We start from the raw sequence: 26992 nt of genomic DNA, 5'->3' as shown, positions 1-26992 counted from the left end.
CAGAGAGGGAGAATGTCAGCATAACAAGATGAAATTTAACTTTTGAATATAACCTAATATTGCCACAAAGAAGGTGAAAACTATGGAAACTACATATCTGCAATCCCACTGCCAGCAGTCAGTGACAGGAACTGGGCTCTGACGTGGAAGGCAAGTGAAGGAACAGAACTTGAGACAGTATTTTTCTTCTCCTAATTTGTTATAGAGTTGTCAAAACTGAACAGTCTGTGTTCAGAAATAACTCCACTGATAACTGTAACTCACAGAGGGGATAGTCTAGACTGTTGCAAATATTAAGGCATGCATGATATCATCATCTTTTTTTCTTTTCTCCCTCCTCCTCCTTTTTCAAGTTAGCATTGTAGGAACCATGCTCAGAGGTGAATCCAAATTCTTCAGTTCCATCTATAATATATGTTTGGAGCTGTTCCTTTTAGGAGGTTGGGGATAGAGGGGAAGAAGGTGGTGGTGGTATTTTTCAAAATTAATATATTTTATCTGTGGTGTTTCATGTATCTAAATTAACTTCAGGGAGAAAAGGTTATGTTTTAAGTCTTAAACTAAAAATCTGGTGAGACCATAATTAATTATCTTCTTCCTTGAAATACAGACTTAACAAATAAGAAGTGGAGGAAACCCAGCCCCTCCTTGGCCTGCGTACCTGTGTCACTTCCAGATCCAGTTGATAACGCTGGCATGATTTAGTCTGCAGAGTGTCACACAGAAACCTCAAAGCAGCACTGCAGCCAGAAGGCAGAAATTTATTTCAGTTTAACTGCTTGCAGCCAAGTTGTCTACAAAGATTTATGTTATCTCCCAGCTTCTCCTAGAAAGAACAGAAACAGAATTCTACAATTAACATTATATTATATACATATATATATGTATTTATAACTGTATATTACTGCAGCTAATCAAATGCAATAATTATCATGAAATTAGCTTTTATTTAAGATTCTCAAAACCAAGTGCTAGGCATTTATTTATGACTGTTAAGATTTTTGTTTCCTCCAGGTGAAACAAGTTTTGTTTTCTTCAGTCTGGCCTATAATCCCATTCTGCATTAAGGATAATTTTAACACATTTCTCTTGTGTAAATTACACTCTTTAACTCCAGCATGACAGGCATTTTGGAAATAACGTCTGGGGTATTTTATTAAAACTGTGAATAATTGAGGTCATTCAAATTTTGCTACTACTTATCTCAGGAAAATAAAATTTCTTACTAGCACGGTAATTTATTCAGTGTTTCTATTTAACCTCCTTTCAATTGTTTTCAGGTCATTTAAGATTTTTATTTGTAATTTGGAAATATAATCTAAATTTTAACTGAAGTTGTAAAAAACTAGGACTGAAGCAAATACTTTTCTAAGGTAAACAGCAGTTTGATTTGTGGAGTTGATGGAGCCATTACCATGTAAGGAATTTTTCTGTGATTCATTACAACAAAGTCAGTGGTTTTTTAACACATACTTTGTAATAATTGTACAGGTCTACTGATAGTATATTTTGGGTCTTTCTTTTAACCACTTTCTGAGAAAAATGAAGAGTACATGTAGCAAAAAACTAAAACTAATTTCAAATATCAGTGAACAGATTTTTATTCAAGTATGTTAAAATATGAAACCGGAACGCAAACATACGAAATAAAATTCCAAGTTAAGACAGTAAATGTCTGCTTAGAGCCGGGCAGGGACTGATGTGTTTGCAGGGAGAAGGAAGGGAGAGCAGAAATAGAAGCTACCAGAAAATAAAGATTTTTTTCCAGATTTCAGTAAAAAAAAGGATCCTTGAAGAAAGAAAGCAGCATAGTTCTGCTTTAGCAAAAGAAAATAAACAAACAGAAGAGCATTTTGCTGCTGCTATTGCTGGTTTGTTTTTTGCTGTTTTTTTAAAACACATTCATATTAATCAGAATGACTTTTGAAGTCATGTTGGCTCTTAAAGTGCATATTTTGGACCCATTTTAACTTGGCAAGAGTCTTGTGGAAGAGTGATATACAGGTGCTGTAAACAGTGTATGCTGTTCAAAATTTTGTTTTTCACTGAAAAAATCTCCACATGGCTAAAAATATTGCAGCATATTGAGGGCCATCCACAAGATTTTGTTTAATAAGTTTTAAAGCAATTATTAGATATAAGTTAGTTGTTAAATTGTCCCAGGCATAAGCCTATAGTTTAAATAGTCTGGCAGCTTTTTTAAGTACAGGGGTTTTTTATGCCCCCTAGGCATTTACCCAGTGAATCTGGGTGGTTTGGTTAAGAAGGCAAATACAGCAGAAGTTGCCTCCCTGGACAACTTCTATGATGAAAAGAACTTAAAAGCTTATCTATTAAGATTGTTTAGAGGCTTAGGATTTATTTTTTTTAATATAAGTTTATGAAGAAAAGAAGTCTTCAGTTTAAAAAATCAGGTTAAAAAAAATTTGACATTCATCAAATCAGCACAAAAGTCCATTAACTTAAAGCATGGATAAGGAAATTAAGTATTCCAGAGTGAAAGCTCATCTTATGATGACAAGAGCTGTAAAACATCTATATGCAAAGCTAGCCAGGGTGCAGCTAAAAAAAGGGAAAAAAAGAAGACATCATAGCCAAGGACACATTGTACCAATTAAGAAGGAACATATTCACTTTACATTAATTCTGCTTGTTTTCTGTTTAACACATAAAGGAGGAGTCCTGTCCCAAACTCAGCGACCGTCCCCAGAGTGAGCACACAGCAGCCGTATGAAGGATGGAGGATTTTTACTTTAACTTGTGTAAGAAAGTGGTTACAACTAAATTATTGATCACTAATGAAACATCTTTGATTTATATGCATCTTGAAGTACTTTCATCTATTAAAAAGAAAAAAAAAAAGAACAAACAGAAAAAGCAAAACAAAACAAAACAAAACAAAAAGAAACCAAACAAGGCACGCTAATTATAAGCACATTACTATTAACCAGAAATTCAGGTTCCTTAAAAAGAGTTCACTGCAAAACGCAGAAAATCTTGTTGATCTAATACATGCTATGTATTTCAACTCCATCCATTTCTTTATTTTTCTTTATTTCACAGTAACTCATTCAGCACCAAAAAAATCAAGCTCCTCATTATTTAAGAAACTTATATACAGCATAAAGTTATTCCCCCCAGATCCTAAATATATATTAATGAAAAATAAATGACCTGATGAAATCCTTACCAGTAAAATGCTTAATATTTTGCTGGAATGGGATGGGGATTTTTTTTTTTCCTAACGTGCAAATTAAGCTACATTTTTGCAGTGATGATGCTATTTTCTTTGGCTCACTTTATTTAAAATGCTTTGGAAGTTTTTGCCGGAGCCCAGCCATAGGCATTGCTGACTGCTGTATGGAATCGATTTGCTGCAACACAGAAATACCAGCTGTTACAGTATGTCCTGAGAGGGATTACCGAATATTCCTAAATTGAAGTTCAATCCATCTTTCCATAAAAATTAGGAGCCAGGGCCAGGAACGTAACAGCAGTATCAAGTGCACCTGAGGCATTTACAATACCCAGCAGGACTGTTACAACCAGCCTTTAAAAAGGGCTTATTTTTGAAATTTCATTATTCCAGTTGTACCTTGCTTCTATAGATCGCACCGTATCGGGTTCTGCTGGCACCCGCCGTGTGGAAACAGCGGCGCCCGCGCGGCCCTCGGGCCCCTCACGGCTCCCGCCTGACCCCTGCCGGCCGCGGGGGGCGCCGCGCCCGCCTCGCTCCGCACACGCCGCGGGCTGGAGCGCCGCGTTCCCCACACGCCGCGGGCCGGAGCACCGCGCTCCCCACACCCCTCGCTCCCAACACGCCGCGGGCCGGAGCGCCGCGTTCTCCACACACCGCGGGCCGGAGCGCCTCGCTCCCCACACACCGCGGGCCGGAGCGCCTCGCTCCCCACACACCGCGGGCCGCGCCCGCCGCGTTCCCCACACACCGCGGGCCGGAGCGCCCCACACGCCGCGGGCCGGAGCACCGCGCTCCCCACACGCCTCGCTCCCCACACGCCGCGTTCCCCACACACCGCGGGCCGGAGCGCCTCGCTCCCCACACGCCGCGTTCCCCACACACCGCGGGCCGGTGCGCCGCGCTCCCCACACGCCGCGCTCCCCACACGCCGCGCTCCCCACACGCCGCGCTCCCCACACGCCGCGCTCCCCACACGCCGCGCTCCCCACACGCCGCGCTCCCCACACGCCGCGCTCCCCACACGCCGCGCTCCCCACACGCCGCGCTCCCCACACGCCGCGCTCCCCACACGCCGCGCTCCCCACACGCGCGTCCCTGCCTTCTGCTTTCAGCTATTTAAATAAAATCGCAAATAATGGATCCAAATGACATTACAATTTTAATTGTTTCTGCCTGTGTCTATCTGCGTAACGAACAGTTTCTTTATTTTAAGGCGTTCTGGTTGAACGGCAGGTATTTGGGGGGGAAAAATAAGCCTAGCCTGTAAAAAGGGCAGAAATGCTTCCCATTCTTCCAACAGCTTCCACACACTGCAGGGTCATCAATATAGACACAGATCTGACCACTTTCACCACCAATGTCATTACAGTGACATAACTCACCAGGGTGACACACACCCTGGTTACACAAGGCCAGGAGCGGGGCAGAAGCCTCCCAGAAGCACCATCCAAAACAGCAAAATTCTAGAACTACAGCTCTCCAAAAGAACCATTTTGCTGCATATCCTGCATGTAACAGAGGCCCCTTAGCAAAGGATGAGGAGATAAATCTTGTTCCAAATTCCTCACGGTGTCAATGAGATAACAACGGGCAGAGGTCGGGCAGATAAAGCAAGCAGGTGGAGGCAGCTGGAGAGTGCCAAGATGAACCGTTTTCCATGTAATTTCAGCTTTAGTAGTGTCTTTCTAGCATCCTCTATTGCTTTTGAATTGCAGTGACTCCATCAGTCATGCATACATTTTATTGCAGGAATTTTTCGAGAAAAGATGAGGTAGAAAAGCTGATTCAAATTTGTACTTATGGCAAGCATCAATGCAGCTGGAGACAGAACACATGAAGTCTTGGTTCCACCTCTGACTTCCCACACAAACCTCAATAAACTCCATAATATTTATTTCTGAAAGGATATTTTACAAGTTACTCAATATTTTCACACTTTATTGATTATAAATTGATTTTCTTCACATTTGAAAAGCCTGAAGACTTCTGATTATTTTATGACAGATAAAAACATAAAAAGTATGAACATAGCAATGCTAAAAATCAGGAGGTGGGCAGGCTGGGGATGGGACATATAAACCCAGGTTGTTTGACACAAGAAACATTCAACCTATTTTTCTAAAGGATGCTACAATTATGATGACTATAACCTTGATTTCCAGGACTAAACCAGAATGTCTGCAAATGGTATTCAAACTACCAGATAGAGATTTCATGTGGAGACAGGAAATTTGACAGCCAGTCAGTCTTGTATTCATTATGGGGCCTCAAGTAATTGAGTGACTACAGACGTGTATACAAGACTCCAAAACCCAGTGAGCACAGGAAATTGCCAAGGGAGGTTTTCTAGACTGGGAGAAGTAAATCTGTTTCAGTAGACAAAATCTGAATTGAAAATGGTGGTCGAATCCTTTGGAAGCTGTAATGTAATGGGATCTAGTGAATTCTTAAACTCTTCTGAAGAAGGTTTCACCTCCTTAATCACACGGTCTCCGACAGGCTACTGGAACCCGCTTGTGGCTCCTGACAGGCTTCCAAAGCTGCTCAGCCGCCCCTACAGGCAGTACATACTTGCTGGCAACAGGAACCTTCAAAAATTCTTCAATTGAACTACTACATAGAGGACGTGCACAAACATGATGGGTCTTCAAAGCTGCTACAGAAGCAAGAAGCTACCTCTGACTCACTCAGCTATGTGTGGAATGAAAATTAAAACAATCGCAAAAATCTCTCTGTGTGAAGTCCACTTAAAAACCCCAGAAATATTGATGGCAACTACCAAATGTTATTAACTAATACACCAACATAGAAAACATGGACTGTCCCAAATTGAAAAGGCTAACAGCTGCCTTTACTAACTTACTCATGGTCTTATGATCATATCAGTCTTCAGCCATAAGAAGAATTAAAGACTTCTGCATATTTTTCTGTTTTTCTTTTTTTTTTTTTTTTATTTTTTTAAATGCTCTATCAGTGTTCTCATTTTATTTAGGTTACACTATAGATATGTTAGAATGATCCTCACTTTGTGAAAAGACTTTGAGAACAGTAGGTAATAATTTGGGCACTCTTAGGCATCCACTGAAAATGTATAACTGCCTGACATTTAATTTATACATTTATGGTTATATCTTTAACAAACAGCTGCTTGGAAAAAAAAAACTTCTAAAATAATTTTATCTTGCAGTGTGACTTGTACTTCCATGGCTCAAATGTGACTGTGAAGTCAGTGCATCAGGAGAGAGATCTCTCTGGCTTTTACTTATGGGAAAATTTTTACAGATGGAAAAAAAAAGAGATTATCTAAATGATAAAATCCTTGACTACACGGAATAAAAAGAGAGAGCATTTAAGAAGCCATGTACTGAAAAGACATTAAGACAGTAGAAATTACTACCCCATCAGTCTGTGTGGTTATTTCCAGTTTGGTCAACCAGAACGAAGTAAGGTTGATTTCCAGTGAGTGGCCCTCCTGACTGGTGTCTAGGCTGCATGTTTGGATCTTTATAATTTTATTCTCTCCTTCTTCAAGGATGAGGTCCCACTAGACACTTCCCTCACTGGATCACTAACAGAAAACACACAACTTCAATCACAACCACTACACATTTCCAAAAACATGCCTGAAGTTCATATATGGAGGAGTCCTCTCTCATGTCTGACTGAGTTTGTTCAAAGGGCTCAGAAGACAGGCAGGAGAAGGAAAAGAACACAGTGTACAATTTTCTTCCTTCTCAACTTCAGCAGTAGACATGTTTCTCCTCCTGACAAGAGCAATCCTGTGTCAATGGAAAAATCTCACTCACCTAAACAACTCCAGTAGCAACACTGAAACTGGTATCCCAATTTTCCTTTTTCAGACTGTTTTCTCCCATAATATTTATTCACCCAGAGCAGAATCGTTTATCTAGATACCATAGTTATCTAAACTCTCTCTAAATACAACTGTGAAATACATTCTTTCAATGAGTCAATACAATATAGAAAAAACAGAAATAAAATATAGACCATAGTAAGATATTAAAACGTTGGTGATGCTGTTATTAATTTATATATTATGATGTATTACAATTTCAGTTTTAGACAGTTCCTTGCAGCCTGAAAACACTGCCATGCTAAATGTGAAATATGTTCAATAAGTAGCAATATTAAAAGAGGCAAGGCTTTTTGCAACCTGCACCTTCCCTGTCTTTAACACAAAAACTCCGACGTGAGCTCTGTCCAGACTTAGATTTTTAATGTCAGCGTTTGAATTGAACACATTCTTTTAAATGCATTAAAACATTCCTTTAAATAAACACACTAAAGCTACCAGTTTAGTTTTAAACAGCATCACTGTTGTAGATGTCCAATACCCTTAGACAGATCCAATTTTCTGCAAATAAAATGTACCAACTGACAGAATAATATTAGTTTAATATACTAGTTTAATAAAGCTATTCATTAAAATGTGACCTAAACTATGTCTCAGATCAAAGGTTGCTCTTTCAGTTCAAGTTACTGGTTTGGGCACACTTTTAACACTTTTTCCCTAGTTGCAAACCATTCCTTTTCTTGGAAAATAGCTGTCAGCAGGTACCACAGCCTCTCCATTAATTACCTGCACAAATAGTTTTGTTCTGGCATGGTTTCCTGACAGTCTGTTTGAAAAATGTAAGTAACTACAGTAAATTACAAACCTTACTGACCCCCAAAATACTGAAAAAATTGGCAATTTTTCTATAAATGAGAGTTCAGCAAAACCTACTGCAATGAGTCATCCAATAACCTCAACACTCTCTAACAATTAAAAACGTTTTGCACCAAGGGGCTCTGCAACTCCAATTTTAGAAATACGCTTCATAATTTATTAGTAGTATAATGCAGTTTGAGCCCACATTTACAAAAGTGGATGGGAAAACTGTGATAGAAGTAAAACCAAAATTAAGGAGATCCTTAAATAAACTAGTAAACATCTGATTGACTTAAATAGTTTAGCCACATATTGGTGTCACCAGCATTATTTACATCATAGTCCAATTAAAGATGTAGGCATCAATTCTCAGGTCTGTTAAACAGCCATACCCAAAAATCATCCCCACATTTACATAAGTATTCAAATTACTATTTCAAACTCTGAAATATCTCCTCTGATGTCAGAATGTTATTTTTCAAACTCAAAATTTTTAACACCTCTAGAGCCAAACAAGGCACAAATAGTTTACAATGCTTCCAAATTTTATTACAGAACTTTTGATCACTTCTTCTCTTTCAGATTAACTGTTCTTCTGAACACTTCTCCTTTGTTCAGCATAATTTTCCATAATCCTCTTCTGTCAAAATGTGATGATTTTTTTTAATAGAGGATGGGTAAAGAAAAGAGATAAATTAATAATTAAGCATAGACTTTATTTTCTGAGAGCAAAATCAGAATAAGCACCACTTTTTTTACATGTTTTTATTCAAAAAAGACACCCCACTACAATAATTTTCATTTTAATCAGTTTCAGATTTTTCAATGTGAAGGTTTAAAATTCAGTGAGCAATCTGATACTACAGCTTTAGTTCAATTTAGAAAAACATTTTGCTTTTTTTAAGTGGTAATTTATTAGTTGCATCTTGAGCATAAGTAACAAAAAATATTCCTTAATGTACACATGCATAGTAAAAATAGAGTACTGCACATGGACGGACAGCTAATCAGAGGAAGTCTGTGCTTGACTTTCACCAGTTTACAGGCTTTGAAAGCCAAACTTTTCTGTGATTTAAATTTGTAGAAGAAAAGAAAGGTGAAGGTGAATAGTCAATCAATGACACATTCCAGTGCCCTTGCACTGCTGGTACATCAAGCATACCAGACACTTCTTGCAGTCTTCTGTCTTTGCTGAAAGTTCCCTGTGACCATCCTTCATTCTTGACTTCTCCAACTGCATCTAACTTCCAGATGCCACTGAAAAGCTCTCTTCTTGCTACATCTTCTCCCTTCTTCCTTCTTGGCAAACTCTGGCAGAACCACTGCCACTGTCTGACTTGTCATCCAGCACATACTTCCTTCCATTTTTATTTCCATTCTCTTCCTTTTCTCCATTTCCCTCTTTCCAGGGGAGAGAAGCTTCCCCCTCTCAGGTCCTGCTGTCCAAACTCCGGTTTCTTTCCTCTTCACATCTATATCTATTTTACCTCTTCCCTTATGCCACTGCTATGTACTCACTATTCTTGTAATGAATCCAACAACCCCCAGTAATCTTGGCCTTTAACCCCTCTATTTATAATTTTTTTTAATGATTTCCTATCTCCTGACATTTTCCTTTTACTTCCCTTAGAGTTTTCACTTTCTCCTGTTTCCATTTCCACTCCCACCCCACTGACCTTTCACACCATTGTTCACATGTGAAAACACCAATGACTCTCACACCATTGCTTTCTAAACCTAGAGTCAGTTTCCAAATCCATTTTTAACCAGCAAATCCTTGCTTTACTACTCTCCAAATATCTCCTTTAAGGCTCTTCCCCTTCTTCTAGAACATGGATTAGCTGAGTTCAAACAGGCAAGAAGCTTGAAGTGTGTGGTACGTGTTAGCAGCTGCAGGCAGGAACATCCACACAGGAAGATCTGTCGCCCTGCAGCTCTGTACCATCTCCAGGATGGAACCATCCTCAGAGCAGGACTCTCCTGTGTCTTCAGTTACTTACAGGCAACTGCAATACTCTGAACATTTTGGAACCAATAATATATATAGCTTCCAAAATTATACATTAGAATTCAAATGAGATATAGTTAAGAGTCCATCTTTAAGTTTTATTTACTCTATGAGTCAAGTCACTCTCCACACTTAAGTAGTGTGCAAATTTAATTAGCAAAATGATATCACGTGGAATTCATTTTGTCTTGTCAACCTATATAGCCCAAGTAACAGTCCCACAGTAATCAAAGTGCCTCTGAGGTTGAACTCATAGTTCCAAGATTAAAAACCACTTAATTCAAAACTGAGATACTGCTGGATGAAGAGTCAGGTTTAAGGCAAGGGGTAAACTGTATGTCAAGTTCACACTGCTGTGAAGACAAACTCTCAGATTTCACTTCATTTGGCCAAAAAAAACATACTTAATCTTTATGAAGAAAATAATTTAAAATTATAAAAGGTCAATAAACACAAATGCTAACAGAACTAAACTTGGCAGTGCTACCTACATGAAGACATTTTTTTTCTGTTTTTCTTGTTTAACTCACAGCTTAATACATTGCTTTAAGTCTTAGTGCATACCAGGAAAACACAGGATATGCAAAGAGTCCAAGTTAATGTTGCTGTTGGAAACTTAATGTTTGCATTTCCTGGATTTTGGAATTTTAACTAGGTGAACAATACTGCATTGATTCTATTTTGGCATTTGCTAGAAATACTGAAGTGTTTTTTTTTTTCTTTTTTTTTTCTTGCCTGAAACTGTACAAAGAAGAGTTAAGCAATTTGATAATGAACCTTCAGCATTTTTTGTTATTCATTGGTCCTCTCCAACTTATGTATCTTGAAGTTTACTGGGAAATTACAAAGGTGCTAAATGAAGCAGTAGTATACCTGTACCAGCAAGTGTAGCTAAACTGAAATTCTTAAACATGTTTTTAAAATGTAATGCTTTGCAAAATAAAATACTATGAATACAGAAATTTTGATGATGCAATGCAGAACTATTCTACAGTAAAATGTTTCCTAGATCTGTTATTGGGAATTCCCAATAGCACTGAAGAAGTTAATACAGGACTGTGCATTGTTCCCATGTATGTCATATACTCCCATAACAGGGTGTAACCAGAGGTCAATCTTCCCTCTGAATTGAAAAGCTAAAAATACCTAGAAGTAAAAAAAACCCAGAGAAACAGCAGGTAACTGAGGTCAGCTAAATGAAGCTACTTCAGGCACAAAAACTGTAATCACTTCCAAGTAAGTAACTGGTCTCTTTCAGTATGTACTGGTGTGTGTCCTTGCATTAGGATCCTTGAGATGGTAAGATACGGAACAGAACAGGGGCTAGGGCTCGTCTGGCATTCCTGGCTCCTATTTCAATAGATGATTTAAGGGCACAACACTGATAGAAACGAGTTAAATACACATTTTAATCAACCTGTGTTCTCAGAATTCAGAAATTAATTGGGGTTTTTGCTTGGTTTGGGTTTTTTTAAATAGTTAAGGTAAGAGCTGTGTCTCCAGTACTACCTTTTCAAGTCAAGTTCCTACCCTTGAGAATGATGTTGCATAAAAGATGCTACCAAATTTAAGTATCTACAAAACCATCTAATTTCTCTGAGAGTTTGCAACATTGAAGAGGTTACGAAAGGAGAATGATTGAATAAACAAACAGAAAGGAAGCCTCCTCTCTCCTACTGCCCTCTAGATGGATGGGAGGGGAGGAAAGAAGGCACAGTATATACACCAACTATGAAGTTTTTAAAAAATTATTTTTAAACTTCTCCTTTCTAAACTTATGATGATTTACAGAGCTTTGTACAAAGTGACCATCAAGGACTCACATTACTCTTACCAGCTGTGAAAAGCACATGAGGCTTAATGAAGGGACATATTGGATTTGTAACTTTAGAGTACATTAAATGTTGCTGTCATGACCATTTCAGCATTACCACGCTGACAAGAGAGGACATCTGCTGCCTATGGGGGTACAGAGTCAAGTGGCAGAATCACAGATACTGCACTCAGTGCAGAATCCAAAGGGGCATCAAAACCAATTTTTATCATAATTTTCAAGATACCAGTAAAACATCTCCACAGGTAAGTATTCAAAATAACACAATTTTTTTAATGTGATGAATTGAAAAGGTTCCCAGAAATTTGCAACTTACAGCGCTCTAAGCCAGGAGAGGGAGCTCCTGCACTTTTCAAAGAAGTCAACGCAGTTTTCATCTTGTCTTTGGAAATAACAAAGCAGCTCTCCTCATCTCATGCCATGCACAGGTCTGCATTTGATTGCTTAAGAATCTAATATGAAACTTTAGGATATATAACGCTCTAACTATGTTACTGATGTTGTTTAAAAAAAATTGTTAAAATTCATTTTGTTTCCCCTCCTTATAAAAGTGATAATTTTCACACTACATAAACATTACTGAAATAACTGCCTGCAAACTGTTTAAGAAGTGAAATTACATGATCTATAAACAATAAAACAATGGGTACAAAACCCCACTGAATTTCCTAACAACAAAGGGTGTTCTTCCTATTTCTAAGTTTAATAAGCTAGAATTACAAAAAATGAAGGACTGGATATTGGCAATGTTAAGGAAGTTAGGAAACTGGAGAAGTGCCAACTAAAACAAATATTTGCAATTTATAACTGCAGAATGTTGCCACAGTTGAATTTTGTCAATCCATCTTTTTATGAACGTGGTGTTTTTCAAAATATTTCAGTTCAGAATAACTATTAATAAAGTGCCTATTTTTCTACTTTTCTAGTCAGGATAAATTTAAAAATATTTCACAGATTTTGTGGTCTGTTTCCATACTATAAAGGCAGTATTTATTCAAAGTAAGAGCAGACTACCAAAAAGTCAGAGGGGATAAAACACAAGTTTTTGGAGTATGCTCGATCAGAACACATTCATTATACCAGAACCATCACTGTGATAACAGTAACATTTTCTAGGTGGATGGAATGTTCATGGAATAGAATTGATTAGGTATTTAAAAGTTATCACTATGGCAAATTTCTACATTACTTCTTTTCAAACTACATATACATAGTGAAATGCCTGGTTTACAACTGAACTAACACACCTTAATCCTGCAGATAACTTGGGTTTTTTGCTCAGTTAAAATGCCCAAGACTGAGCCAGCCCTTATTTTTATTGGTAAGTTTTGTAAATAATGTCCAAGAAATTTTTACCCAGTGAAAGAAGTAAATCTGTGAAGACTCCTCACTAGAAAGCACATGCTAGTTTGAAGAGGAAAAATGTTAAAAATGCAAGGCATAATTTGGTATATATAGGAAATCGCATATTTGCCTCTCCCAATGGTTTAAGGTCCAGGTAAGCACTTGTTTCCCAATTCACATACCTTTCTTCTATTTCCATCAAAATTCTCAGCCTTCCAGGTTCCCTGACCAATCCTTTGATAGATACAAACTTTGATATAATGCTTTATTTTTATATGGTAAAAGTGACAACATTCTGTGTTTCTTGTCAAAGGAAATGGAGCTTCCGCTTCATAATTTCTTCCGCTCCTTACTGATGACTGTATTAGCATTTCCCACACAGCTCTCAGCTTCATCAGAAATATAAAACCAAACATCATCATATTCCAGCAACCAATTAGCCATCTGGTCTATGTAACTTCTGATTTGACAGCCGTAATATTCTTGAACTAATGCTCTGTGTTTGAAAACAGAATTGATTGACAGCAAAATCTACTCATCAATGAAATGTGGCCTCATGATAAAGAAAAATGATGTTCAAAATTTTCTCTTTGCATCTTCTGTGACCTTCAACTAGGGTGGTGAAGGAGGAGAGAAAGAAAAGCCATAAAGATCAAAAGAAGGGCAAAAGCAGCAGTAATATTTGCTGCCAAATTTCACATCACTGTCAGCTTTTACAGTATAGCAATGTAATTATGTAGTATAAATTTCATGCAGTTTCATAACTACTCTTCTCTCACTCATCGGTAGGCTTCAGATTTGTGGAAAATATTAGAGTATAACTGTTTTTTCATGGTATATTATTTGCCAAAGTATCACTGTCACAGCTCATTTCAGGTACAGCAGCATGATTAAAGAATACTAAGGGGGCTTTGACATATAACTTAATTTTTACAAATAGTGTAATTGTTACTCATAACATTATAAACTAGCCTAAACAGACATTAGGATCTGGAAGTTAATTCCCTAGAAGTTATTAGGTGGATACCAGAAGATACTTCATCATTATGTAACCCATCAGTTTGAAAGAAAACAAAATACCACCTTTCACCTGAAAGGAATATAGCCAGCAACAGCCGCGGGGAGTGGCAAGGAAATGGAAGTGCAGAAGCACGTAAGCTTTCTAGAAGAGTTTTTCCATGTGGCCTAAATTCTTGAATCCAACAGCCCAATGGAAGAAACAACAGAGAACAATAACACATGTCCAGTCATCTTTGTTGTTAAGCAAATGGACCAAAACTTTAGAGATTTAAATTAATTTAAAGGAAATTTCTCTTCATTTAAACATCAAGCACACATTAAGGGAAGGAAAAAAAGTATTTTCTTTTGAAATAACTGTTTTAAATCTGTTATTACTCAAGACATTGCTGAGCTGTGCTTCTCCAAAGTCAGCTCCACTGGTCACTAAAGTCTCCTCTGTAATTCTTGCCTCTGCCCTGCCCCTACCTAGCTGAGAAAGTAAGGTGGCAGAGAAAACTCTTTTCATACTGTTGTATAGTGTGAAAACAAGTAGAAATAAGAGACTCATAACTTCACAGCTTGTAGATACAAATTCAGCTTACTGAACTTCTTTTCCTAAGTACCACATCACACTATTTCAAGTAGAGTGTACACAGAAACAAACAGATTAATGATAACCAAATTTAAAACAAACAAACAAGGCCCACCCCAGGGGCTAATCACACAAAATATACAAGTAAGTACATGTAAAAAATGAAATAAGAGTGTTTTTGAAGATCAGTAGAGTGTGCTTCTGTGATGAGTATGTATCTTACACATTGTTACAAAAGAAGATAAATACGAGTTGCTAGTTTCCTTCCTCTTCTGGCCACTCACCCCTTCAGGCCCTCATAAACTACAAACTTACCAAAAAAATAATCAGAACTAGAATATCTAGGTTAGAAAGCAACACCAAAATCAGAGCATTGATAGATGATTTTTTAAAAATGTCTTTTGTTCTGCTGTCTTGAATAATACAGAATAACTCATAGAGGCATGCCCAGCCTCTAACCTCCCCACAGTCACAGGCAGAGGAGAGAACAAACAAATACCTGCCTCACCAAACACCCTGTGATAGGACTATCAGTTTTAATACAAAAGCCATCAGATCTATAGTATGTCAGAGATCAGGTACTAAAAATGTCACAGGTGCTTGTGGAACAGTTACCGATGTGCAAATGCACAGGTATTAGAAAATAAGTTACTGCTGTATGAAGGGGAACTTAAAAAATAAAATCAAATATACCAACTAGGCACTCAGTAAATTCTTCACAACCATGAAAAGCATGGAAATGTGCTGTTCTGGATACAGATGCAGACAAGCTTAGTTTGAGCTAGCCACCCTAGCTACCACTCTTCTCCCTTTGCTTCTTGAGACCTAATTAGTTTGACAACCCCCCAGTATCAGCTGGTCAGCTTGATTACTGAAGCCAGACGCCAGTAGTGACCAGCCCAACCACCACCTCTTGTAGCAGACACCTCAGAAAGCAGCCACCCTGCTGAACACAACCAGCCACTTCTTGGAAGTGGCTCAGCAGGACGGTCTGTGATGAGCAGTTCTGCATGTTTCACAGTTCTTATCTTTCAACCCCAAATAAACCCACCCTTGCCTGTGGGTTTAAGGCAATCTGCAAAATAGTTTTTATGTTTTTATGTGTGCAAGGGGAGGAGAAGGCTATGAGGGTAATGGGGAAAAAAATTGCCCTGGCACTCACTGAGAGCTAAAAGAATCCCTGAAAACAAAGTGCAAGCAGGCATGACCAAAGAATTTGCTATCAGTGTTACTTCCAAACATTGATGAAGAAAGACACTTGCAATATCTAATCTCACCATAAAAGCCAGCTTGGAAGTGGAAGGTGGCTCCTCCTATGAAAATCTGGCAAGTATACCTTGAAACAACCTATATTCTTCAGCATTGAATTATCTTGTATCTAAGTCCATTTTTACAGTTGTAATTCTCTATCATCACACTACCCAAAATATGGCCTAGCTCACTCATTGCAGGGACAATCCATGCTCACTGAGTACTCCATTTGTCTTTAGTGTCTCACATGTGGGCCTTATTTGCTGCAAAGCAGCCACGTGCAGCTCTGAAGACAGGATAACTTTTTGCTGCTTCTGCATTTACACACTACTTGCTCAATATACTAAAAGACAATGAAGCATTGGAAGTTAATTCTCACTTTAAAAAAATCTAAAGATAAGTGCATTTCAAAAAGAGACCTGTTATTGTAAGTACATAATCATGGCCCAAAGTGGCAAAGGTAAGACCCTATAAAATATTAATCCAATAGAATTGTCTAAAAAGTCTAACAGTATTAAAATTTTACTTTTTAAAAGTTAATTATATTAAATTAGATTCCATTATTAAAATATATTAAAATAGGTTCCAAAGGACAAAGTTTTCTGAAGTGCTATCCTGGATAGTATCACAGCCTTTTTATATACGCAGAGAATATTTCCTTGATTTCAAATTACTCAACCAGTTCAATTCAACAACTAGCCTAAAATCCAAGTGACCAATTAGAACTTCAAAACAGGAATGGTTGCTTTCATTTTCCTGTACACAAATGAAAAAGTAAGCTTGACAGGAAGATGTGCTTGTTCTACTTTCTCAAAAGATGATAAATTTAACGTATTCCACCAAATTATCATAGAGGGAGTATTTTTAATTTTTTTTAATGAAACTATATTCATATTTACTAGTAAGTGTTATCATAGGAATGCATATCTGAATTTTAATTGAAATATAAAATAATTTATTACATTCTTTATACTTTCAATTCAAAAATTACTTACTGGCTACTTCAGCTGAAATTAAGAGCAAAAATACTATTAAAAATTAACAATTTCCCTTTGTTCTTATCAGTTAAAGTTTAAAAAAAATAAGAAAATTCATTGTGAGCGATCCAACTGCTTATATAAAAAATGTATGGAAGTACATTGTCTAGCTTTGTAAGAAAAAAAAGTCATTAACTAAAAGCAATAAATACCTTAACAAAAGGTCAAGATGTTTCAGGGCAAATACAAATCTAGAAATTCTTTTTCAAGTAAATGCCAACAAATTGTTGTGAAATGTGGTTATTACAAAACAATTTGACTTAAGTTCTCTATACTTTAGGGTAGTTTTACAGTTTTCATACATTTGCAAAATATGCAAGAGAGAATCACTGTACTTAATCCCCAAGTTCAAAGAGAAGGCACAGATGGGCTTAGGTCAGGAGCACTGATTAATCTGTAGTGCCCTTCTTGAGATGATCTAACATTTAAGGGCATTTTAATGAACTGTATGTGCAACACCTGTATGTGCAACACCACAGTTATGATGAACTTAAGCCTCTGTGGAACAGATAGAGAGGATATCTGGAAGCTCTAACTTAAGTATATCTATTTAGCAACATCCCTTGAAAAAATTTAATTACCTAGAAACACTAATTAAAATGTGATTAAACTCATTAGAACACCCCAGCTGCAGAGGCAGGAGCATGATGTAGCTCTCCATTCCAGTTTTCAATGCCATAACAATTGCTGACCTTCCCTTTCCCACAACGTTTTGCCATGGCTGTAATAACTTGGATTTACTGTAGTCCTATAATTTAGACAACAACTGAGATTGAGACATCTGATCAAAGAGCATCTAGTGTCATGTAGGACCAACAAAACATTTACACAAAATGAACTCAATGAAGCTATAAGTGCAAATCTCAGAACTGCTCCATTTTACAGCACCTGACAACTATTCCTTGGATATTCTTTCAAATTCGGTTGTGAAGAAAAAGCTTCCCCTGATTAAGAAATCAGTCTTAATACAAAATCCACATACATTATCATGGCAAGCAATCAACAGCTCCATGGCTCAGGAGCTGAACAAACTGGGGCTTTCTGAAACCCTGCACAGATCCTTGTGGCTGGTGCTCAGCAAGCAGCAGCAATCATTTACCACCACGTACAGACAGCAACAAGAGGGCACAACATGAACCACACAAAAACTGGCACTACCAGCTCTGCTACATATCCTTAACGGCTTCTCAGCCCATGTATTTTTGGCAGGCCATAGATACAAAACCAGCTCAGCAGAATACATGAAACACAGCATCATCTGAAACATAAAAAGACAGCATTTCCCTGGCCCACTCCTAAACAGATATTCCAAAACTTTAGTGTAAGTCTCTCAGTTTCCACAGCTCTCCTTGCACTAAAAAGGAAAATCTTTCCAAACTGAAGGAAAAAATGCAAATTTTTTTCTAATATTTCCAGGAGAAAAGACACAAATTAACCTAACACCAGAGGAAAAGGAAGGTCTATATTAATGTTTGTTTAGGCACAATAAAGTGTGCTGCCTTATTTGTTCTCCTCACTTTCAAGAAACCACATCTTCTTTAAAACACCAGCTTTCTAGTCATGGACAATCGGCAGAAAGAATGTCACATGTAAAGTCATGAAAGGACCAAAAACACAAGGTGAAACTTGCTCTTATTAATCTGCGGGAGGTGCTGGGCAGCTGCCAAGTTAGTTAATTCAAATGCACAAACAAGTTAATGATGACCTGAGGGAGCAACAGTAGATTTACACATCGAAAAACACACCATGCAGGAAAATATTAAGAAACTGAATGTACTCTATATGCTATTACATGTGGTCTCTATACTATTCTTTCAAAAGCTCTTTAATTCACCAGATGGAATCAAGTATCAAAGAAAGAAGCAGAAGCTCCCCAAGGAATCCTACTGCAGTCCCCATTCCCATCACATGATGGGAATTTGCAACAGAAACTTCCAAGAAGTAAAACTAAGAAGTCCCCTGGTTATAAGTGCTTTTGGAATACCCTATCATGCACCTTCCAGGGACAAAACATCTTACTGTGTTCAACAAGTTCACATGATCTAAACAAGATATACTTTATTTTTTTAATTATCAGAGTGTAATAGAGAGACAAAACATGACCTGTTCCGAGTTTCCATTCAAACTACAGTTTCCATATTTTAATGCCAACAGCGGAAGCCTGAATTCTCTAAAAAGGAAGGAAACACAGGTTTCTCCTTCCTGAAGCCAGGTTCACTCCTGACTTCAAAGATGCATATGAAAGGATTTTGTTTTCCAGTCAATTGCTGATGTTACATAAAAAAATACTGTCAGTCTCTCTGAGAAGAGTGAAATTATCCACATTCTTCAAATGCTTTCAAAGTTAACTGCAGGAGAAATAAAAGGCATCACTTCTAGTTTCACAAGTAGACAGATCCATTTACAACCTGAAGATGAGATCAGACTACTTATATAAGCATGGGAAAGAAACATATACAAATCTACTGACAAATGATTCTTAAAATGTTCCTGTTTAAAGTAATTCTATATTACTTTTTTCTACTTTAAATAATTCTCTAGAAACATCACAAAAAAGAACAAATACCTTGCCACTTTGCTCTCCCTCAAAAATGGTAACACTTCCCAGTTATCAGAAATATCTGGTATGAACAGAATCACTAAATGTCTTTTGCTCCTACATTCAACCACATTCATATGTTCCATTGCATTTTTATTTCATTTTGAAGATAGAGTAGAATGAAAATAGAACTGATGGTTGTTTTACTATCAATCAAGTATCTCCCCACTAAGCCAACAACCCTTCTCAATCAAGAAGTTCAGAATTCAGTTGCAATAAGAGATTCCTACATTGCACTGAGGACAGGCTACCCAAAAAGAATTAGATTTTTCTGTCAACACAATGTTTATATCACAGGACAATCTCAACTACACTCAAAACCAAATAAACATTTTACATGCTGAATGATCACCCTTACAAAATAGATATAGACGTTAGTTATTGAAAAGAAGTCTCCCTTTTTCCTTCTCACTGCTATGCCAGGCATTAAAATACTCCTTTGCTCAATTTGTCTTTAACACATAGGTATATTCCAGTATTTTGGGGGCTGTAACTTTGCTTGGTACTTTAGAAGCAGCTGTCCCAATCTTCTGTATTTCATGTAATTCAGGTAATGATATAACAAACTTTGCTTTAGCAGTTGATAGAATCACCATAAAGCGTCTGCTGAGATCCTACAAAGGTTCACCTCACCTAATGACCCCACCAGACTTCTCCACACTTTCTAAATGTTTTCATCTATGTAGTTTTATTTAGCTGTGCACAGAGACTCAGTTGTCGTTCAGAGGTAAGTTCATTTGTCACAAATCAGTGGTGGTATAATTGGCCTGTAGGAACGAAGATTTCTTAAAACAATACTTAAAATATTATTTTAGTGAGTGTAAGACATCCACACTGTTTAAGTACTCATTAGCCATCATCAAGTCTGAACTGCAGCTAATAAAACAACAATTACTGGTCTTGCCTGGGAATCACCTGTCCCGATTCCTGTCACATGGTGTGTACAGAAGAAAGGCTGAACCCTCTTGTCACCCTCTTGCACACTCTACAGCTGTCTTTTCAGTCCTACCAGAACAAATTGCAATTCATGGATAACAGGCCATTCCATTCCATTCTATCCCATGTGGAAATGCTTGATCTCAATTGTTCTGTGACTACTTCAATGACATACTTTATGGAAAAGTAAGTTTAGAAGAACAAAACACCTGGGAAAGTAACAGGCTTGTATTTTGGTATAAAATTACCAATCCCTAGCATTTATATTCAGTCACTTAAGTTTCTACTAATCCAGAATGAATCACAGAATCACTGGCACCACTACTCTGTCTCTGTTTTGCTGCTTTTTGATCCAGTTGTGAATAATGTGTACACAGATGGAAAGTCAGCTCAGTCCTCAACATGAAAGCAAGTCACTGATAGTCTAAAATCATCTGCTGGCCCAAGCCCACCAATTCACATTTCCCCTCTGCTGGCAAAGGCATGACACCACCTTCCTGCCCTTCAGCCAACTTCAAAAAGGGGATAAAAACAGTAACTAAGGAAAACCCCAAACCACTCAATACTTAGCCACGGTGACAGTCCACAAAGTACAGAATCCTATCTTCAGGAGAACTAGCACAGAGTATCCACTACACACTGAATATGACACATATAAAAATTATTGCCTCCCCCACTAATCAGCAGCAGAGCATCCACCTGGGTCAGACTGAGTCCAGACTATCATATCACTAACACTGACAGATTTGTAAAGTTCCTTGTTGAACCTATTTTTTTGTTTTGACTTTTCAAAAGATGTTGTGAAAATAAGTTCTTGTAAGTTCTATAAGTTCTTAATAACTTATGTCAAGTGTAAAGCATTTTTTGCATTGTGTTCAGTGCCCCAAATTCTCAAAATTGTGAATAAATTACTTCCTATTAATTTCCTCCCAGTATTTATATTTCTCTTTCATGTCCTCCTTCAAGCACCTCTATTTCAAACCAAAATTCATTTCTTTACTTTTTGTTTTTTAATGGAGAAGCCATTTCATTATGTTCGCCACTACCTCTCTTTTTATTATAGTGGCTAAATATCCCAGAAGATTCAGAATTACATCAGTCCAAGAAAAGAAGCAAATATTCAAGCACTTACAAAATTTTGGTGGGAAGTAATTTTGCCCAGGATTTTGGAAACAGGCTGTAGATTTTTAGATTTCTATTCTGTACAGAAGCTCAGAAACAGCACATTTCAGCAAGTATGTAGGAGGCAGGGCCCAACCTGCCCATACACAATAACTGGGTCACAGAATTCAACACCCATCTCGTCATGAGACTTGCAGCGGGTGATGGAACAGGGACACATGCTCCACTTCTGCTTACAAAATGCTGCATCTCTTTTGTCTTTCTTGATTAGGGAAAAACAATGAATCCACACCCTCCCCATCCTGCTGCAGAGTTATCCTGGTATCTCAGTTTTTTAAGCCAAGCATTTTCATGTCACCCAAACCTCAAAAGTGGCATTTTTTCACAGTGCAATTCCAAAACAAGCTTCTATAGTAATGTATGTTAAAAGAAAATAGTTTGTAAAGCCTAAGATGTGCGTATACACACTTTTCTGGACTTATCCCAGACGAAAGTGAAACAAAACCATTTACAGCAGGATGAGAGATAGCATCACAGTGCCAAGTGCAGTAACTCCAAACTACATATGAAAGTGATCACAAGCAGAAAAACTGTGATGTGAATAACATACAGGTTGTAACAATCAGTCATCAGCTATGAAAAAAGCATAAATCCACAGTACTTTAGTATTATGTTTAAGCAGAGATGTCTGTTTTCCCTGACACATCTGTTGAATATGGCAAAGAAAATGCAAGATTTTTACCTGTAGCTTGTGAACACTCTAGAATGCAACAGCCAAGATCATTTATTACCGACAGTTGTCTGTCCAGAGTACTTTTTACTCATGTCATAACAAGGAAATTGTTATTGTGAAACAAACCAAGTTCTGACACACATAAGATCTATCTAACTTAAAACCCTAGAGCTACCATTTGATACTTTCTGTAATGTTTCTCTAATGTTTTTTCCCATTTAGAAAAGCAGATTTCACTAAGTTCACATATTAAACCACAACTCTCCTCCTCATAACAAAGTCCTTCAAATTCAGTAGCTCCTTAAGCTAGTCATTATAAGTTGCACATTACAATCACTTCTTAACTGATCTAGAAATAAACACAATATTGACAAAAGTGCTAAGAAACACATTTACAACAGCAAATTTCTAATGGGGAACAGAGAAAACCAAGAGATAAAAAATTCAGAATACTCATTAAAATGAAAAATGCCTTCTCCAATTACTCAGTAGGAAACTGAATAAGTCTATTCACTGAAATTAATAAATTGAGTTTGCATTCTTTTCTCTGAATTCTATTAATATACAGACATCATGATACCAAATAAGTCTGTACATGCACTTGGGTCCATTTTCATTCTGTTTTGAACTGGAATGTCTTGTCTTTGCCAATTTATTAACAGAGACAAATGTGACTATTTCTGCCTTTCTCTATATGCATCTTCTTTCATCTGTCCTATACATTTACCTATGTTGTATTTGCCAACAACCCCTGTATAAATTGGTAGATATTTATATAGACCAAAAAAAAAAACCAGATATTTTTATATGACTGTTCAAAAATAAAATTAGAATATAAATTTCCCATGTTTTGTTTTTGTTTTGTTTCTTGGGCCTTATATAATCATAGTTTCTAGTACAATCATAGTGTCTTCATTTACTTTCTCTGCACCTGATTGACTTGCCTATTTGAAAAAAATTAGTTAATTTCAATTTGGAAGTTGTTTATACTGCTAAAGTAATCATGTGCTACGTAAGAAAACATTCTGGCATTTAAGTCCTTAGCATCTGTAACTAACACTTCAGCCTGTGACTTTAGATCCAATAGGAAAGATTTGGGTTGGAAGCATTGTGTATTTGGTCAACAGTTTCAAGATGGCTCCTTTAGAATTTTATTTGTGTTTAAGATCTAACTCAAGGCTAACAAACTTCACACCACCTACCTGTAGAAAGCTAAAAGAGTTTTAACTGCAGCTATGAAAGTACAGTATGTCTGCAAGTTCCAGCACAAGGTTACTTGGAATCCAAAGCACCTGCAAGCTCTGAGCAGTCAGAACACAACATCCAGATCCTGCCCTGGCTGAAGCACTGCTGCACACCAGAGGCAAAGTTCTCCCTCAGAGATCTCCCTTCTGGGTTAGGATGCTCTGAGAGGGAAAGCTTCAAGAGGTTCTGAGCAAGATTTGAAGGCAGTCACTAAGGGCTGACTAGAGGTGGATCCCTATCTATCAGCAGATTACTGGTGATTTAATGACATGCAGGACAGGAGCAGACAAGGGAAGGACATTGAAGGGAGGTCTGGTCTGGTACACTCTATAGAACTCACCAAGAAAGAGGAATTCTGCAGAATAAAAAAAAAAGAATGACATGATACAATCAACAGTCTTGGAAATTCTTTGCAAGAGAATTCTGTTTCAGAGAGAAGCACAACCAGATCCTGTGTATTACAAGAACAGAGAATACATTGCAGCAATTGACAAGAGATTATGCTGCATTATTCCATAAGAAAGAATATATCTACAGATAGCACTACAGGATTTGAAATTACTAAGACTTAAAAATAGCCTTGACATGATACTGAATTTGGAAAATATTTTCCTGTTTATGAGCTCAAGTGAGTGACAAACAATGGTATCATTCACAGAAAAACATGAAAGGACATAAAAAGAATTTTAGAAATGGTAATGATATTATGAATAGTATTATTCAGAAAGTAAGCTTTTTAAAAGTACAAGTTAAGTGTTTCCAATAATTTACTTGAAAACCAGAAATAATACTAACGAAATACTTTCCAATGAAATTTAACACTATTTTTTAAAAGTTCACACTCAAAGCAATTAAAATCTACTTTACATTTTTGTAATTGATGGAATCCCGGTTTTAACTACTGACACTATGTCAGAATAATTAATCTTAAAATGGCAATGTATCAAATCCAGTCTTGAACTAATGATTGTGCAAGTTGCGTCCCAAATGCATTAAAAGGTGAAACTGCTAGTGATGATCCAGGAAAACAACACACAAGTAATTTAGCCTTTCTAAATTAAACTTTGGGTTGTGCACAAAAATATAATTATTAATATTATTATTAATAATAATATTTTTTAGCTTTTCATTGAGCCTAACAACATGGTAAATAAAAAACAAGGGGTTTTACTTCGCTCTAAACAAACTACAATTCATTACCTTATTTTTTCTGTACCCCAATAGATCAACTAATGCAATGCTTTCACCTCCTGCTGTCACCAGTGAGTGAGCAACTGAAAAAATAGGAAGAGGAAGACCTTCCATTAAAATAATCCTAAAATAGTATCTGTCCAAAAATATCCACTTATATTTAAATAAAAAAACTAGTGCATGTTGCCTTCAAGTAATGATTTATTGAGGAGGATGGCTCTGTAGTTTCTAAGTTAGGACTGACATTTGAACAAGACACACCCAGGCACAAGTATATCAAACTGAAGTAAGCCTGGTTTTCCAAGAAGACAAGAAAGGTATACTTCTATCATCACATGAAATCTGGAAGGCAGGTTTTTTCTACTCCATTAATTCCACTGAAAGCAATGCACATTCACAAGAACTTCTACAGCAATGTTTTTCAACTAAAATCACTTGTTCTGCAGCTGCTTTTCTGATAGTTTCTTTTTTCAGTGCTTTTCACTATGGATATTAGGAGATTAAAGTATTGAACTGTCATATCGGGAACACAACCAGCTCTCCCCAGTCAATTTCCTCCACAATCAGTCTTTTGGAGACTCTGTCACGTTAATCACATTTCTCAGTGCAACGTAGACACTGCACAACTTCTTTAAGGATCCTGTTGCATCTCTTGGTCCTTGATAATCAACTACTCCTGCTTTCCTATCCAAGGAGCCACGCAATGCTCATTCTGAGCAGAAATAGAGAGGATTTTGACCCCCCTTCTTTCTTCCCACTAGAAACAGAACAGTGCTTAGATGATCACAGTCCTTTATCTACCACTCTTAAGAGAAATTTCAATTATAAACTCCAGAACAGATCTGTTTTGCAACATATTCTTCAGTCTTAAAGAAAATACATTATTTTGAGAGAGTATCCTGAAAGACAGCTATGGTATTAGAAAAACAACTGTGCATCCATAGCATTGTCCTTCTTTACCCATAGCAATAACATCCACAGCACAGGTGCTTTAGTAATTTCAGTGCTATCCAAAAGCAGAACTGAATCCAGAAAACTCAGCAATATTCACTGGTTGAAGCAGAAAGAAATCTGTGTTTTAACCTTCTACTCCAGAGTACCAGAACAAATGATTGTTGGCTGCATAATGCAAGCCTTAGCCTAATGTTCATACTTACATCTGCTATTCTTCAGCTGTCAGACTGAAGAGGAACACCAATAAGCTACATAACTCTGCTAAAGCTGATTTAAATGCAAATGAGAATCAGACAACAAGCAGAGGAATAACAAGCTTCTAGGGGGAAAAAAAATACTTATCTCAAAAACAAAAATTATGTTCCAGAGTGTTTCACTTCATTCCTTAAAAGCTTTTGAACTGCATATCAGCAAATACCAGCTCATGAAAGACGATTTTGGTAAAAAGGTGTAACATTATAATACTGCTTTCTGACCTCTAAATAAGACTGAAGTAGAACACCACCACTTGAAATATTTAATTAGGCAGGAAATTTAAATCTCATATCCAATTTTCTTTCACCAAAACCTCTTTATCCTCAACATTACAGTAACTTCATTTATTCTTAATACTAACAGGTGCTGTTTTAATTCAGTGCCAGAGACAGGATAGGACACAAGCATAATATTACATTTGGAAACATGAGTGAAATTTGGCAGAAGCTGCCGTGTTGAGGCATCTCAGACACTGCACATGTGCTCCTTGCTGTGATCTGTGCCAGCTATGAAAACTAAACCACTTTAAGGTAAGATGTCTTGCAGATCCGATGCATGGACTGCCCTTTCTTCATATTCCACACAATACAGAACACAAAAGCCAATCCCATAACGGCTGTCTGGGCACACTTGTTTCCTTCCTCTTTACACCCAACTCCAAAAACATGCAACCATACCAGTTGGTATTAAAACATGTTGTTTTAATGAATTCTGCTTCATAGCACCCAGGAATTGTATTTTTAAAGAAGTCACCCATGCATGAAGGAAACCATTGTCTCACTCTGAGAAGCACAGATTTAGCAGGTTGGAGCTAAAAAGCAGCAGTTAGCATGATTATTTTAATTTTTTTCATTGAGGAAAGTTCTTCCCATTCTTTTTTCACTTCCAAGCTAAGCAACTCCTTAAGAGCCAAAGTTGACTAAATTTCATTCTATTACAACTTTGCCCAGGTAGAAGCCTAACTTTAGACAGTTATCACACAGGGAACCAAAACAACATAGAAAAATGCTAAGAAAAAAAT

The 26992-nt window shown here is 37.2% G+C and overlaps 1 protein-coding gene across 5 annotated transcripts in view; it reads right to left on the bottom strand.

Annotated features, from left to right (window-relative positions):
- Positions 1–26992, bottom strand: part of MPP7 (membrane palmitoylated protein 7) — a 154174-nt gene that overhangs the window by 111999 nt on the left and 15183 nt on the right. For all 5 annotated transcript variants that reach the window (XM_033063136.2, XM_033063153.2, XM_033063144.2 and 2 more), the window contains exon 3: positions 662–826. In XM_033063136.2, the coding sequence (XP_032919027.1) occupies positions 662–698 (37 nt within the window). In that variant the 5' untranslated portion in view covers positions 699–826. The remainder of the gene's footprint in view (positions 1–661; positions 827–26992) is intronic.

Source organism: Catharus ustulatus, chromosome 1 (assembly GCF_009819885.2).
Source record: "Catharus ustulatus isolate bCatUst1 chromosome 1, bCatUst1.pri.v2, whole genome shotgun sequence".
Taxonomy (NCBI): domain Eukaryota; kingdom Metazoa; phylum Chordata; class Aves; order Passeriformes; family Turdidae; genus Catharus; species Catharus ustulatus.
The sequence above is the reverse complement of the archived record's forward strand: the minus strand, read 5'-3'. Positions and strand labels throughout refer to the sequence as shown.